The sequence below is a fragment of the Megalobrama amblycephala genome, linkage group LG7 (genome assembly GCF_018812025.1).
Source record: "Megalobrama amblycephala isolate DHTTF-2021 linkage group LG7, ASM1881202v1, whole genome shotgun sequence".
Lineage (NCBI taxonomy): Eukaryota > Metazoa > Chordata > Actinopteri > Cypriniformes > Xenocyprididae > Megalobrama > Megalobrama amblycephala.
This window is the reverse complement of record NC_063050.1, coordinates 21474077-21489080: the sequence shown is the minus strand read 5'-3', so window position 1 is coordinate 21489080 and position 15004 is coordinate 21474077. Positions and strand designations below refer to the sequence as shown.

At 34.7% G+C, this 15004-nt stretch overlaps 1 protein-coding gene across 7 annotated transcripts in view; it reads right to left on the bottom strand.

Moving 5' to 3' along the window:
• grin2bb (glutamate receptor, ionotropic, N-methyl D-aspartate 2B, genome duplicate b) overlaps nucleotides 1-15004 on the bottom strand; it is a 130914-nt gene that overhangs the window by 112917 nt on the left and 2993 nt on the right. For 4 of the 7 annotated variants that reach the window (XM_048196526.1, XM_048196531.1, XM_048196528.1 and 1 more), the window contains 2 exons: nucleotides 13546-14418; nucleotides 11038-11684 (listed from right to left, as the gene is read on the bottom strand). In XM_048196526.1, coding sequence (XP_048052483.1) covers nucleotides 11038-11064 — 27 coding nt within the window. In that variant the 5' untranslated portion in view covers nucleotides 11065-11684; nucleotides 13546-14418. Of the gene's footprint in view, nucleotides 1-8817; nucleotides 9458-11037; nucleotides 11685-11979; nucleotides 14419-14753; nucleotides 14888-15004 lie in introns of those variants that run through there. The other 3 variants (XM_048196529.1, XM_048196527.1, XM_048196530.1) reach the window with 3 other exon arrangements.

Here is a 15004-nt window from a genome sequence, read left to right as displayed (position 1 = left end):
AACAAGGCATTACAGTAATCTAACCTAGTTGTTATGAAGGCATGTATAAGCCTTTCTGTGTCTGCAAAAGAGAGAAGTCGAGCTATGTTTCTCAGGTGGAAAAATGCAGTTTTAGAGATGTGTTTTATGTGTGCTTCAAATGTTAATTGTGGATCAAAAATGACACAAAGATTTTGCACCTGTGAAGTGGGGATTACCGTGCTGGAATCAACAATCAAACTGATCTGCTCGTCCTTACGAGTAGTCGACAATGTAACAATCTTCATCAATTCAGTTTTGGAGCCATTTAGCTTCAGGAAGTTATTCTGCATCCAGATACTGATCTCTGCTAAACAACCACGCAAAGCTATTAATGAGCAATGGACAACAGGACTAGTGGTGATGTAAATCTGTGTATCATCCGCATAGCAGTGATACCCAAGACCATGTTTCCTGATAATCTGCCCAAGCGGAAGCATATAAATGTTAAATAAAATTGGATAGACGTCTCACCTCATGAATATTATATCAATAAATGAACTGAAAAGCCCTCGTGCTACTCATATCCGTCGCATATCAATGTAGAAACTGAGAGAGAGAGGTGCACAAAGCTGCACGATTAATCTTTAAAAGATCGCATTCTCGATTTCATCACCCACATGATCTAATTCCTAAATGACAATGATTCGCCCGTGTATACTAAACCTTTGACAAAAATAAAATCGTGACATTCTGCGTTCGCACTGCCATTGATCTAAAGAGAGTTGTCATGTGTAGATAAAAACAACTTCACAAACAATCTTTTCAAACACACAGTATCATTATTTCTGTGTTACAAATATTCCAATTATCACAGAAGTATACAAAAGTTTATTATTCAGATAGAAACGCTGATGTCTCCTTTTCAAAATAGAATAAATCACCTTTTGAAAGTAACTGTGTGCTTCAAATAACGACTGTATCGATTGCACTGTTACACCACTAGGTGGCAACAAATTACTGTTAAAAATTTATCTATAACTGTATCATTCTTTCAGAAACAAGTGAAGCCTTTATGAATCCCACTTACAAAAATATTCAGTTTCACCTGTTTGGATCTTACATGTGTGTTCAAGCATCTTATTTGTATTGAGTTGTGACACTTTACAAAAAGGTTAATCTGTTAACATTAGTTAAAGGTGCCCTCGAATGAAAAATTGAATTTACCTCGGCATAGTTAAATAACAAGAGTTCAGTACATGGAAATGACATACAGTGAGTCTCAAACTCCATTGTTTCCTCCTTCTTATATAAATCTCATTTGTTTAAAAGACCTCTGAAGAACAGGCGAATCTCAACATAACACCGACTGTTACGTAACAGTTTGTAAACTGTCTTTCTAAATGTTTCGTTAGCATGTTGCTAATGTACTGTTAAATGTGATTAAAGTTACCTTCGTTTCTTACTGTATTCACGGAGACAAGAGAGCCGTCGCTATTTTCATTATTAAACACTTGCAGTCTGTATAATTCAAAAACAACTTCATTCTTTATAAATCTCTCCAACAGTGTAGCATTAGCCGTTAGCCACGGAGCATAGCCTCAAACTCATTCAGAATCAAATGTAGACAATATAACAGTATACAATACTCACATAATCCGACGCATGCATGCCGCATGCATGACGAACACTTAGTAAAGATCCATTTGAGGGTTATATTAGCTGTGTAAACTTTGTTTATGCACTGTTCAAGGCAAGCGCGATCTCCGTGGCATCGAGCAGGAGAATTAAAGGGCCAGTAGCCCTGAATCGGCTCATTTATAATGATGCCCCAAAATAGGCAGTTAAAAAAATTTATTTAAAAAAATCTATGAGGTATTTTGAGCTGAAACTTCACAGACACATTCAGGGGACACCTTAGACTTATATTACATATTTTTTTAAAAAGTTCTAGGGCACCTTTAATGTACATAAGCAATATCACACGAGTAGCCGTGCGATATGGCTGTATATCAGCATGGCTGTGATTCGTCCGTAGGTAATCACAGCGTGCTGATATACAGCCATATCGCACAGCTACGAGTGTGATATTGCGTTTATACAACAGTTCGACGGCACGAGTGTGTAAATAAATAAGAACAACAACGGAGTGTCTTTAAAAACCTCTTTTGTGCAGCACTACATCCTTCCGCCACGGATTCAAATCTCAAGTTGTCAGTTGGACCAAGCCTCCGTTACTAACTCTAAAACGTCACTTTAGAACTAGTAACGAAGGAACGTTGAGTCGCTTCATTGAAACTCATTGAATGTTGTACAGTATTAGAGAGAGAGAGAGAGAGAGAGAGAGAGAGAGAGTAGGCTATTACCTGTCTGATATACTGCATAACATTAATTCTTTAAGTCGATGTCCATAATATATATACATTATAAAAGTCCGTTTGAATGTCCGCTGAGGAAAGCGATCTTGTATTTGTCCTTTTTACAGCTATGGGAATTTTCCATACAGCGCTAAAACAACTTCCTTTGCAAAAGTTCCTTTCAATTTAAAAGTCTCTTGTGACTCACTCTTGTGATTCTCCTGTAAAGTGTTGCCGCCATCTAATGGCGTATTAATGTAACCTTCACTCAATCCATATTACGCACTAATGGACATATTTATAGAAAATAATATTTATTGAACAACAAATAAACACAATTGTACAGTTCAGTCAAACGTAAAGCACAAGTGTTCCCGTGACGGTTGTCAAGTGTGCCGTGGATAATTACCAAATGCCAAAAAATAAATAAAATAAAATAAATGCTACACCTCGTATCTTTATATTTCCTAATTTTGGTTTTATTTTATTTAAAAAACAAAAACAAACAAAAAAACAATGATATAGGTCACCCTTTACGCCTGTATGTGGGTTTTTACATATATTTAACGAATGAAAAGGATTTTAAAGAGCTTGTTGTGACAAAACCTCGTAACTCCACTGGATCCTCAAACTGTCAGTCAAACCTCATAAATCCTCGTGAATGAAGTGCCACGCAATTTGATCATTTCGTCTATGCAATGCAAAGGTAAATAAAGATCTGATGTTTGGAAAAAAAAATGTAAAGCGTTTTCTTTACTCAAAAAAACACTATGTCTATAAAGGTTAATGTTTTATGTATTTGAAGAGCGGAGAAGAGTCTTCGTCTGATATTTCCCGTCTAGTTGTAGCCAAATATGCTATACTATATAAAGGATTATTATCATATTTAATATAACACAATTCGACTTGCTCTGGAACAAATAATAGATTAATAAGACCAAAGATTGCCCGTTTTATGTACTAAAATTGAATTATGTCTCATGTTTAACCACTATAAGAGCCAGCGGTAAATCCCCGAAGCACTGGCCGAGATGAAGCTGTTCCTCGGCGCGCGCACGAGCAGTGAACGGTCGTTGACGGCCTGGAGCTTGCATCTGCGAAAACGTCAAAACAATTTGTAAAATAGGCGCTATGATTAAATACGAGTCACGAGTCACATATTTCAGGTCTAAACAACTACATTCTCGCCTAAAAACTCTTAAAACTACAGTTCGTGGTACAACAAGTAGTATTTGTAAAAATTACGGTTGATTTGATCGGCCGCCATGACGGTCACTTCAAGCAGAGTGATACAAGCGGTGAAAAGGTAGGAAGAGTGCTGTTATCACTGAAATATCGCACGGCTATCAGCCAATCAGATTCGAGAACCAGACAGAACTGTTGTATAAATATATATAGTCAAACCAAAAATTATTCAGACACTATATATATATATATATATATATATATATATATATATATATATATATATATATATATATATATATATATATATATATATATATATATGTTTATTTTTATTTTAATTTTATTTTTTTTTTACTAGTGGGTGCAGGACACTATATGTAAGTGAGGATAGCAAATTCAAGTAAACTGTGACATATTATACCCAAACATTTTTCATACAGTGGACCACCAGTAAAACTGACAACAATTTGGGACCAAAAATTATTCAGACACTTTGACCTAAGCATGTTTTGCTTAAGTGTTATCTGACATAATTAAGATTATTTTTTTCTGACACAGTTTAACTCTGAGATCTTGTCATATTTTATTACCATTCTTATACTGAATGAAATGTTCAAGGTGTCTGAATAAATTTTGGTTTGACTGTATATATATGATACAAATATCACCTGTTTACAATCTCCTTAACAAAATATATGAAAGTATACTTTTGTTACATTTATATAATGCGAGTTTGCAATCTTTCCAGATCATCCCTATATCCTGAGTGACTATCCTGAGATGTGACATGAATGGCAGAAGACAGGGAAAAATAAGTCCATTTCACACTTTTAAAAGTCCTCCACTGGCAAAGACCTTTAAAATGCGATTGACACTTGAAAAAAATCATTTACAATGCATGTCTACTTTTGAATGGCTGTCAGTTTGTTCCCCAAGATGGCATAGTTACAGCATCTACCGTTAACTGGACCATACTAACCAGCCAAATCTTGCCCCCTTGGCTAAAGATCATTATTAGCTATCATTATGTGTTATGTTTGAGTTTTATATTAAACTCTAGAGGATGGTAAATCTCCAGGAATAGGATTGAACATCCCTGCAGTAAAAGCAGACAGCTAGAAAATGCAGACCAAACGTTTTTTAGGTGACAGCTAATCTGATATCTCCAGTATTTCACACTTCACAAAAAATAACAGCAAAGCAAAATATGGTATTGAACTGCAGTGTTTGGTATAATGATATTTTGACTGTTGTCTGCAGTATATATACGCTTACTCGCAACTTTCTCGTCCATATCCTCCATTCCAAAGAAGCAGAATGTCATTATGTCATTCATTATGTCATTTAATGAAATTACACCATTAAATATGCATATCACTCATCTCAGAGACTTATGACACTGTGCATGACTGGACAAGAGCTCATTAAGTCACTGTAACTCTATCCGTAATGAAGTCATGTGCTGTGATTAAGGCTAAGCTTCAACCATCTTAGTGAACAAGGGACGAGAGCCAAAATCATTCCTATGGTGATGGAGGTGTGAATTACAACAGGTGCACATTAATAAACTGGTAAATCATCACCATGGGGGGGATCAATACACACATGCATGCACACCCATATCTTGCCTTTTTGCAAACTGACCTGTACCATAAGGCATTCCTTTTGACCTGATTACACAGATGAACACAAACTGGAACCAAATCCCCTTAATTTGTTAGTCAATACTGTTAAGGCCGATGAGAAAAGACCAGTGCAGGATAATGACCTCCATGTCATGTCAATCCATCTCTCCTGTGCCACAAACACTTTCAAACACACACGTTTGTGCACTTCAACAGACAACAGTTCAAACTCTGTAACCTGCGTTCACTTTTCAGTTTTATCTGACAGTATACTGCTGTACACAAACGAAAACTAAAAATGAAAACCCACTTTCAGTTTTATTCAGTTTAGCTGTGAGTTAAGAGCTCTTTTTCTTAATATGACTGTTTTTTTCTTACTTTTATTGGTCGTTTCGTGCATATACCTATTACACCTACTTTCTTTGCAAAGTTTGTCCAAGTTAAAAAATATATTATTTATATTTAATAATTTTTGACTATTTGAAACAAACAAAAATCAAATAAGAATCCTGTAAAAAAAAAAAAAAAAAAAAAAAAAAATCCAACTGAATATAATTTATCGTATTGGTAAATCCTATTAAGATAAGTGGAATCATATTGGAAATCTTCCAATTAGAATCTACTTAAAAAAAAAATATATAATATACATAATAAAAATATAGATTTATTAATAAAAGTATTATTTATAAGAAAAAATATTATATTATATTATTAGGATCCTTCAAAATAATTGTAGAAATTCTTAAATTGAATTTAAGAATTTTTTATTAAAAATACATAATATACATAATAAAATAATAAATGTATTAATAAAAAATATTATATTATATTATATTATATTATATTATATTATATTATATTATATTATATTATATTATATTATATTATATTATAGGGATCCTTCCAAATTATTGTAGAAATTCTTAAATTGGATTTATGAATTAATAATAAAATATATTATATTGTACAGTATTATATTATATTATATTATATTATATTATATTATATTATATTATATTATATTATATTATATTAATAGGATCCATTCAAATTATTGTAGAAATTCTTAAATTGAATTTAGGATTTTTTTATTAAAAAATACATAATACACATAATAAAATAATAAATGTATTAATAAAAATATATTATATTATATTATATTATATTATATTATATTATATTATATTATATTATATTATATTATATTATATTATATTATAGGGAACCTTCCAAATTATTGTAGAAATTCTTAAATTGGATTTATGAATTAATAATAAAAATTATATTATATTATATTAATAGGATCCTTTCAAATTATTGTAGAATTTCTTAAATTAAATTTAGGACTTTTTTAAATTAAAAAATACATAATATACATAATTAAATAATAAATGCATTAATTAAGAATATATTATATTATATTATGTTATATTATAGGATCCTTTCAAATTATTGTAGAAATTCTTAAATTGATTAGGATTTTTTTTTTATTAAAAAATACATTATATATAGGGCTGGGCGATATATCGTATGCGATTGTCATGCGCATTTCGTCAGTAAAGCCGGTTCCCTGATTGCCGCTAAATCGCCATCACCTGCTTTCAAATGGAGCGGCATTTAATAGACAGAGCCGTAGTTCACTGACAAGCCACGCAATATCGTGTTCATTATCGAAGGCGATTCATCTGCGATATGAACGCGATATTGCGTGGCTTGTCAGTGAACTACGGCTCTGTCTATTAAATGCCGCTCCATTTGAAAGCAGGTGATGGCGATTTAGCGGCAATCAGGGAACCGGCTTTACTGACGAAATGCGAGTGACAATCTCATGCGATATGTCGCCCAGCCCTAATTATATACATAATAAAATAATACATTTATTAATAAAAGTAAGTAAGTTGTTGTGTTTTAATGGAAAGAACACCATTGTGCTTTATAACACACTGTCCTGTTTCTCTGACTGGAAAGCACACAACATTCTAAATCTCTATATTCACTCCTTCACAACAAAGCTACAAAACAAATGAGCACTAACAAACCCACACTACACATTTCACTAACATGTTTCATCACCCATCTCTGAGAGGCTTTTATTGACTATCATCTTTTTTGTTTAAAAACTAACACTTATAAGTCAAAATTCCCCAGTTTTCAGGATGATAGATTAAAGCTCGTTGTTTGCTCATTCGGCACACAGACACTAGTTCAATGTAGAGCAGTACATTGTCAGACAATTTGTGTACACAAGCAAGGTGTCTACAACGTAAGTATCATTATTTCTGAAACAACGGCTGACACAAAATCAGATTTGCACCATCTCTGTGTAGCAGTTATATCATTGAAAGTCTAGAATGCCCTCGTGTCCCTATGTTCCGTTGCCATGCCAACAGAGGCTCCGTTACCACACCAACAGAATCTCTGAGTGATGCTTCACTCTGACATTCCACACTGTCCTCATCCCTCTGGTCCCTGTCAATCAATGTCAAGCTTGATTGACAGCTGTTTCGACCCCACTGACGTGGGTAAAAAACGCTGTCACCTCACGTTAATCAGCAGCGGCGCATACATCATCAGATGTTTTCAGATCGACTAACGACTTTCCTGTTTTCCCAGGAATGAGTCTAACGGCTATCAGGAGTGCTTCTAGAGCAGCTTGAGAAACGAGAGCAAGAGAGTAAAAGGCAGCTCGACCTCTCCGTCTGCTTCTCACCCTATTTCCTTACCCTCTCTCTTTCTCAGTATTTATCGCTCTTACTCTCTCTTTCATTAACCCACTTAGCTGCAATGTCTGACCCAGACCACAGGCACATTACTCAAACTGGATAGAAGGCAGCACGACCAAGTGCAATTTGGGCAAATGCCTGCATGAAAAGAAGACAATGGCACGCTGAGTATCAGAAACGCACACATTCATTAAGACAACAGAAAATTAGAGCCCTGAAAGAAAAAACAGACATGTCGTTAAGGCCTTCGAGTAAGTGAGAGAACGTAAGATGGCGATGAAAGAGAAAGCAAATGTGTGTGCTTAAGACAGCATATCAAAGATCCAGAATGTTATGTTCAGAATACTATAACCATACTACTTTTATTATTGTTGCAACATAGTATGTAGAATATTTGGGCTGGGCATTGAAAGAAATTTTACAATACAATTCAATTCGATTCGATTCACAAGCTTGCAAATCGATTAAATTCTGATTTTGATTTGATTCAATATCAATTCATTTGTATCAGGTACAGTAACAGTAGGCCTACATGTCAAATTTTCTCAAGGGAAAAAATGTCTTTCAAATGCTGTAAACTATACAGGGAACCCTGTCAGTCAATCAAAAAAACATTTAAATGGTGGCTATTTTCATGACAGATTTATTCAAACAAAAAACATGAAAACATACTGTCATGGTACTGATGAAGGGTTGATCCCGAAAACCTTTTGCACATTGCACTTGCACTTTTTGCACTTTTTGACTTTTGAAATATTGAAGAACATGTTGAGTAAAAATATAATGAATAAGAAATCTAGTGCAAATATTTAGCAAAATGTTGCATATGTGCACTGAATGTAGCATTAGCCTACGTGACAGTTTACAAGCTGTTTTATTGACGTTTTCTCGGTCGAAACACTGAGTGAGCGATTAAATACGACATGATACGGATTTCGATAAGTTGTACAGTATATATGAACATACCTTCTGATGTTTATTCATGTTAATGTCGTGTTAACAAAGCAGTAAAGCGAAAGAGATGTTTGGTTCACGTGCGCTCCGCGTTGACGCTTATCTTGAACTGAAGCACTAGCGATCTGACACGACACATTAAAGAGCGCCAAAACGGTCGGTATTGATTACATTTCGTAATAAAATTGACAATTTTAAAGCTGAGAGTTTGTTTCATATAAAAGTAACAAAGCTCAAAGCTTATTGGAATTTATTAAATGGGAGGTGCGCTACAGTCAATGAATCAACTGAAAACAACAGGATGAACATCGATTCTTGGGATTTATGCTGCCTTCACAAGCTATTGGAAATTTGATAATTCCCACTTCTGAAGTCGGGTTTACAAGCTCATCACATTCAAGTTTCCAAATGGGAGGACGTTCATGTGCAATTTTTACCTAGGAAACTCGTATTTACGATAATCCCGAAAGCACGCGAAGGCAGCATAAAGAATTCTTGCTCAATAAAAGTATTAACTTCTCCCCCCAAAGAAATGAAGAGATATGAACGCGATAAGCGCCATTTAAAAAAAAAAATGAGTTTCCGCCAAAATCAGTATTGTATCTGGTCGGTATTGAAAAGTCATTTATTAATTTTGCGCAAAATGCGATATGTTATTCTGTAATGTTTTCTCCCTTTCTTTCCAAAACGCGACAAACGCCAGTTTCCTTTTTCTGCAGAACGCGATATATCCGCTCAACCAATCACAGCGCTCCATTCCACGCACTGTAAACATTGAAGGCTTTTTAAAAAGTACTCAGCAAATGTGTTTATTTAACCGTGCGGTGGCGCCAGATACTCTTTAATCGGTAATAACAAATAATTTATAACATTAACAAGATGACCCCCTAAATTCATTTTGGGAGCGACGGCTGAATGTATTTTTAGTAAAATGTCTGTATATAAGATAAATATTGGCAAAGTTTAGACTCTGTCATATATGTGAATCAACTTACTTTGTTGTATATTTTCAATTTGAAGAATAACTTTTATATTGATGGATTAATTGCATTTTGAAAAAAAAAAAGTGTCCTGGATTTATTGCATTTTGGGAAAAAATAATAAGTTTTTATAATAAACTTTTTAAAATCAAAATCTAAATTTGAATTTTTAATTCCAAAAAAATGCTATGTGAAAGTCTGAAACAGAAAATAGTGGTTTTCATCTTGCCACTTTCTTGGTAAAAAAAAAAAAAAAAAAATGCCTTTTTACTCAAATTAATCAAAATGGAGTCACTGCGTTTTGTAACCAATCTCTTCAAATCTTTTTTTGAAGAAAACTCTAAAAAAAAAAAAAAAAGCCTACTACTTTTTTTCAGAAGCTCTTCAAGGTTTGTGGAATTGCACACACAGACCAGCCACTAGTCATGTGACACTAAAAACTGAGTTCCACAGCATTTGATCTCTGGATTTACAGAAATCATTTCACCTTTAAGAAGTGTTTTCTCAACATTGCAACATCGTATAATCAACTCATGGCAAACACATTCATTATTATTTGAATTATCACTCAGTGAGTCTTTCAAAACACAATTAAAATGTACAAATTCACGTCATTTCACGATTTTTTTTTTGTCAGCTGAACCTCTTTGATCTAATATATTTACTTCAAATACTCCCTGAGATTTTAAGTTTAAAAGTTAGTTCAATAATAAAATTAAGTCAATAAAAATATATATTATAAAATTAAGTTCATGCTTCTCTGATGTCAGTTAGTGTTCACATGGCATGTAGTTAAACAAATAAAATATTTCATCTTTTTTAGCAAGTGTTTTATTTTGATACACTCACGTCACAGACCCTCTGCAGTTGAGTCATGAACCCCAGTCTGGGAAACCTTGACGTAATGCAATATTTAATACACTTAATGTTGTTGATTACAAAGAATGGAATAGATTTTCTTTCTCTTTGTATTTTTATATCAACATGGTAGAAGATTATTCAAATCAATGTGATAAATGAGTTAGGTCAAAAGTAATCTAAAACTAGTCAGATTACATTACCTTAAATGTGTAATGTAATGGATTATGCAACTAACTACATTTTTTCTCATGTAATTTGGAATCAGTAAGCGACTACAATTTGAAAGTAATCTACTCAGCATTGGTAGTTATAGCTAGTATTCCATTACAAACAGCCAGAGATAGCGAGGATAAACAATACAGAAGAAAGGAAAGCAAAGTTCATCTCTTACCTTGAACATTGCCAGCCCAACTCCCATTCTCTCTCCTCAACTCCTGCATGATGATGTGAGCTGGGTCTTGTCTCTTCCTCTCATAGCCCTGGATGGAGGAGTGACTGACCGTTGAAGTAGTTTGAGGGATTGGTAAGAAAAAGCAGGACTGGTGTAGAGACCGTGGATGAAAGCGTTGGTCCCTACTGTAAATCCAGGCTGGATGACTGAGCACAGGCAATTGTATATCAAATCAAAACTATTAAGAAAAGTCAGTCAAGAAAAGTAAGAAAGATGCCTGGCTCACAAATGAAGACAAAATAAAAGACAAGTAAAAGTTTAAATGCTTGAGCTATGTGAATGATGTTCAGTCACTCAGGAAAAGTCTTATATCAAACCTAAGAAATGTACGTAAAATTTCAAATGAACCAGGACAATGTCAGGCCTACATCGGCTACAAAATGTGATATAAAACGAAAAAGGTGAAAAGAAGAAGATAAAATGTTTCTAAAAGTTCATTTTCATCTGTGAACAAGTCCACAAACTCTGGAGTTGCTTGACACCCAGCAGAGTCCAGTAGTGAGAGAGCTGGAGAAGCGGCGTCTGGTCTTAAATTGTCATTGGTTCAAATATCCATGAACGTTTTTCGTTGAGTCCTTCTCATGACACTATTGGAAGAGCAAAGAAGAGAACAGTATCTTAAGCAGGTTTTCTGGATAATTATGTTGAATAAAAATCAGACTTGATGATGATTTTGGAAAACTGAGTGAGAGTTTTCTTTTTTTCCCTTTTTTTTCTTTCAGTTGATATAATACACAGTGTTCAATACTTATTACTTAAATGATATGTACACAGATGCACTTTAGTCTATTTTAGCCATAGAAAGGACAAAAATGGTTCACATACACACACAGTAACACACATACAAATACTTGTGTGTGATATTTTTACCGTGTTACTTACCAGTCTAATTGTCCTGTGGCATTTCATCATTATTATTTGGGTAATGTTTACAAAAATGTGATACACAAGACAGCGGGCGAGTGCAAGCATTCAAAAACGTTAGACAAGATGGCCGCCTTCCACTGATATGTCCATTTCGCCCAATAATTGGCAAGTGAGATGCTTTTTTTCTTTTTGATTGTTTGTTTTTCAAACAGTCCATATATAAGAAAAAATATGAGGGATATGATGAATTTGGGATGTTTAAAGGAAACTTAAAGTTTTAGCCGAAACTGAATTTTATTTGAGATTTATTTGAGATCACCAATCAAGAGTGAAGCTTAAGCACATAAACTAAATAATGATGCATAGAAAATAAAATCAACATGAATGGAAAAAGGAGATGTTCAGATTTCCTTCCATCTTAAGTTGTGACACAACGTCACTTCTCGGATCACCATCCCTTTCTTAGATTAGTTTAAAATGAAATGAAAACCAAGGAAAAATAAAAACACTCCTTTTTGACTCTATAATATTTAGCGGTGAATATATCTTACATACAACAAAATCAAAATACTAATCAATCAATCAATCAATCAATCAAAGAAAGCAGTTCTGAATTAAAATGTATAAAATGAAGTGCAAAAGGATCATTCAAGGAGGATAATTGATGGGGTTTAAATAACTTACAATGGGGAGTGAAAAGTTTAATTCTCTATTGAGATTACAGTCATACAATGGTCATGCACGACACCTAAAAACAGGGACCCTAAATGAGTAAAGAGAAAATCAAGAGGTGGGCATAAGAAGTGGCGGTGACGGCCTGTCCGAAAGGTGTTAGATGAGCGGATAAAATGAGAGAAAAAGATGGCGAGTGACAGCAGAAAATTAAACACTCAATAAAACGAAAGAGGTGACCATAACAGCGCAAATGGACTCAATCTCACCAGCAGGTGAAATGAGGGGAGAAAAAAAAAACGACTGCTGCACTGAACCCTAATCAATATTTTGAGCAAATACCAATTTATTGTTCACAATTCAGGTTTCATGTTTCAACAGCTCAAAGGAGGCTGCAGACAACACAAATCACAAGTTCAAAATGTGTCCAAGAACCACAAATTAAGCAGGCACTCCAACCTCACCCATCTCTGTCAAAGAATGGAAGCAGAACCTCATCTCAGAAATGTGTCTGCAATGATTTCTCAAATAAAACAGAAGACACTGATGCTTGCACTGGACACTGGAGATGAATGGAGGATGTTTCAGAGCGGGCAGCCCAAGACCAGATGTGTTTGAGTGTTTTAAGTGTGTGTTTGTGTGAGTGTGTGTGTTACAAAAGAAAGAATGGCAGGAAACAAATGGCTTTCTGTTCATAAGTGAGAGTGGAAGATGGACAGAGTTGAAGAAGAGTAAAAATGGGCATGGAGAAGTGATATTTAACTCTTGACACCTGGCTGTCCATTAGTTTAATGCATGTGTGTATGTGTGTGTCGATGTGTGTTTTATGTATATGTAAAAAAAGAACACACAAGTACACACACACAGACAAACAGACCGGACAGACACTAAACGAGCAGTTAAACCTACCTAGAAGAATATTAAAGCATCCAGGGAAAAAAAGAGTGATACGTGAGGGTAGATGGTGGAGGACTAAAAGAACTGTTTAAAAAAGAGAGAAAGAAAAAGAAGAATTAAAAAACTGATAAGGAGATGTGGAGATGGTTTTTGAGTCTCTTTCACAATTCTAACCAACTTTCATTCAGGGAGCATCACACTTTTGAGATGAAGGGAGGGAGGGAAGGATGGAAGGAAGAGGGGATGATGGAAAGGAGGGACAGGTGAAGGAATGAAGGGGGACATAAATAGTCAAAAATGAATGAAAGAGAAAAAAAAAACTTGCCCCTTCTTTCTCTTCTCTCCTGTCTCGTCATAAATAGACAAAATTATACACCATATAGATGGAGAAATAGATCAGGAGGCAAATGATGGAGAGAGCGAACAAATGAAAAGATGATGTGCCTCCCAGCACAACGATGAGAAAGAAGAAAAAAACAAAACGAAAGAAAAAAACAAATACTCCAGTGCCTTCCGTTTTCCTTCTTTTCTTTTAAACAGGAAAGGCAGTCAGTTTGTTCCTTCTGTCCAGTTGTTGCTTTAGTTCTTCTCTTTCTTTCTTTCTCTTTCACTCTTTTTCCTCTCTTTCGCTCCCTTTCTTTTGGCTTGTGAAGGAGTCCTCCGTTTGCAGTAAGTAATAGCCCTTTTCCACAGACAGTGACTGAGGCAGAACAGTAGGAAGAGGTGTAACGGTTGCGATGTCTGCCCAAGAATTCCACACAACGAGACTGTGCTCTCTCTCTCTCTCTCTCTCTCATCCCTCCCTTATGGACAGAGCACTGCTGAGTAGGAGTGAGGTTAGCGGAAGGAGAATGAAAGGGGTCCCTCTACAGGATTACTGCACAACTGAGAGAGAGTGAGAAAAAGAGGAAAAGCTAAGAATGTCTTCTCAGCTCCAGATCAAAGTAATACAAATTAGTAATAAAATTATTCAGTATAAATAAGCAAAAATTTTATCATATTCGCAACATGGGTCATTTTGCAAAGCATGCCATTAGATGATACTGATAATCATAATTATAAAGATGGTACTAATAAAAGTTTGAAAGGAATCAATCTACTACTGTATATATATAATTTTTAATGCACTATAGGCCTACTGTTCAAAAGTTTGGGGTTAGTAAGATTTGTTTAAAGGGTTAGTTCACCTAAAAATGAAAATTCTGTCATTTATTACTTACCCTCATGCCACTCCACACCCGTAAGACCTTCATTAATCTTCAGAACACAAATTAAGATATTTTATTAAAGCCGGGAACACACCTAATGATTAGCTGAAACATTCTAAGACTGAACTGAATGTATGACACATACCGATTGTTTCCTTCCACTGGAGCCGATTTATATACTCACACATGTAATTTGAACACCGACTGTAATCGCGGACTGAACTGTGACTGGACGCGTTTGAGCGCGAGCAGTCATAAGTATC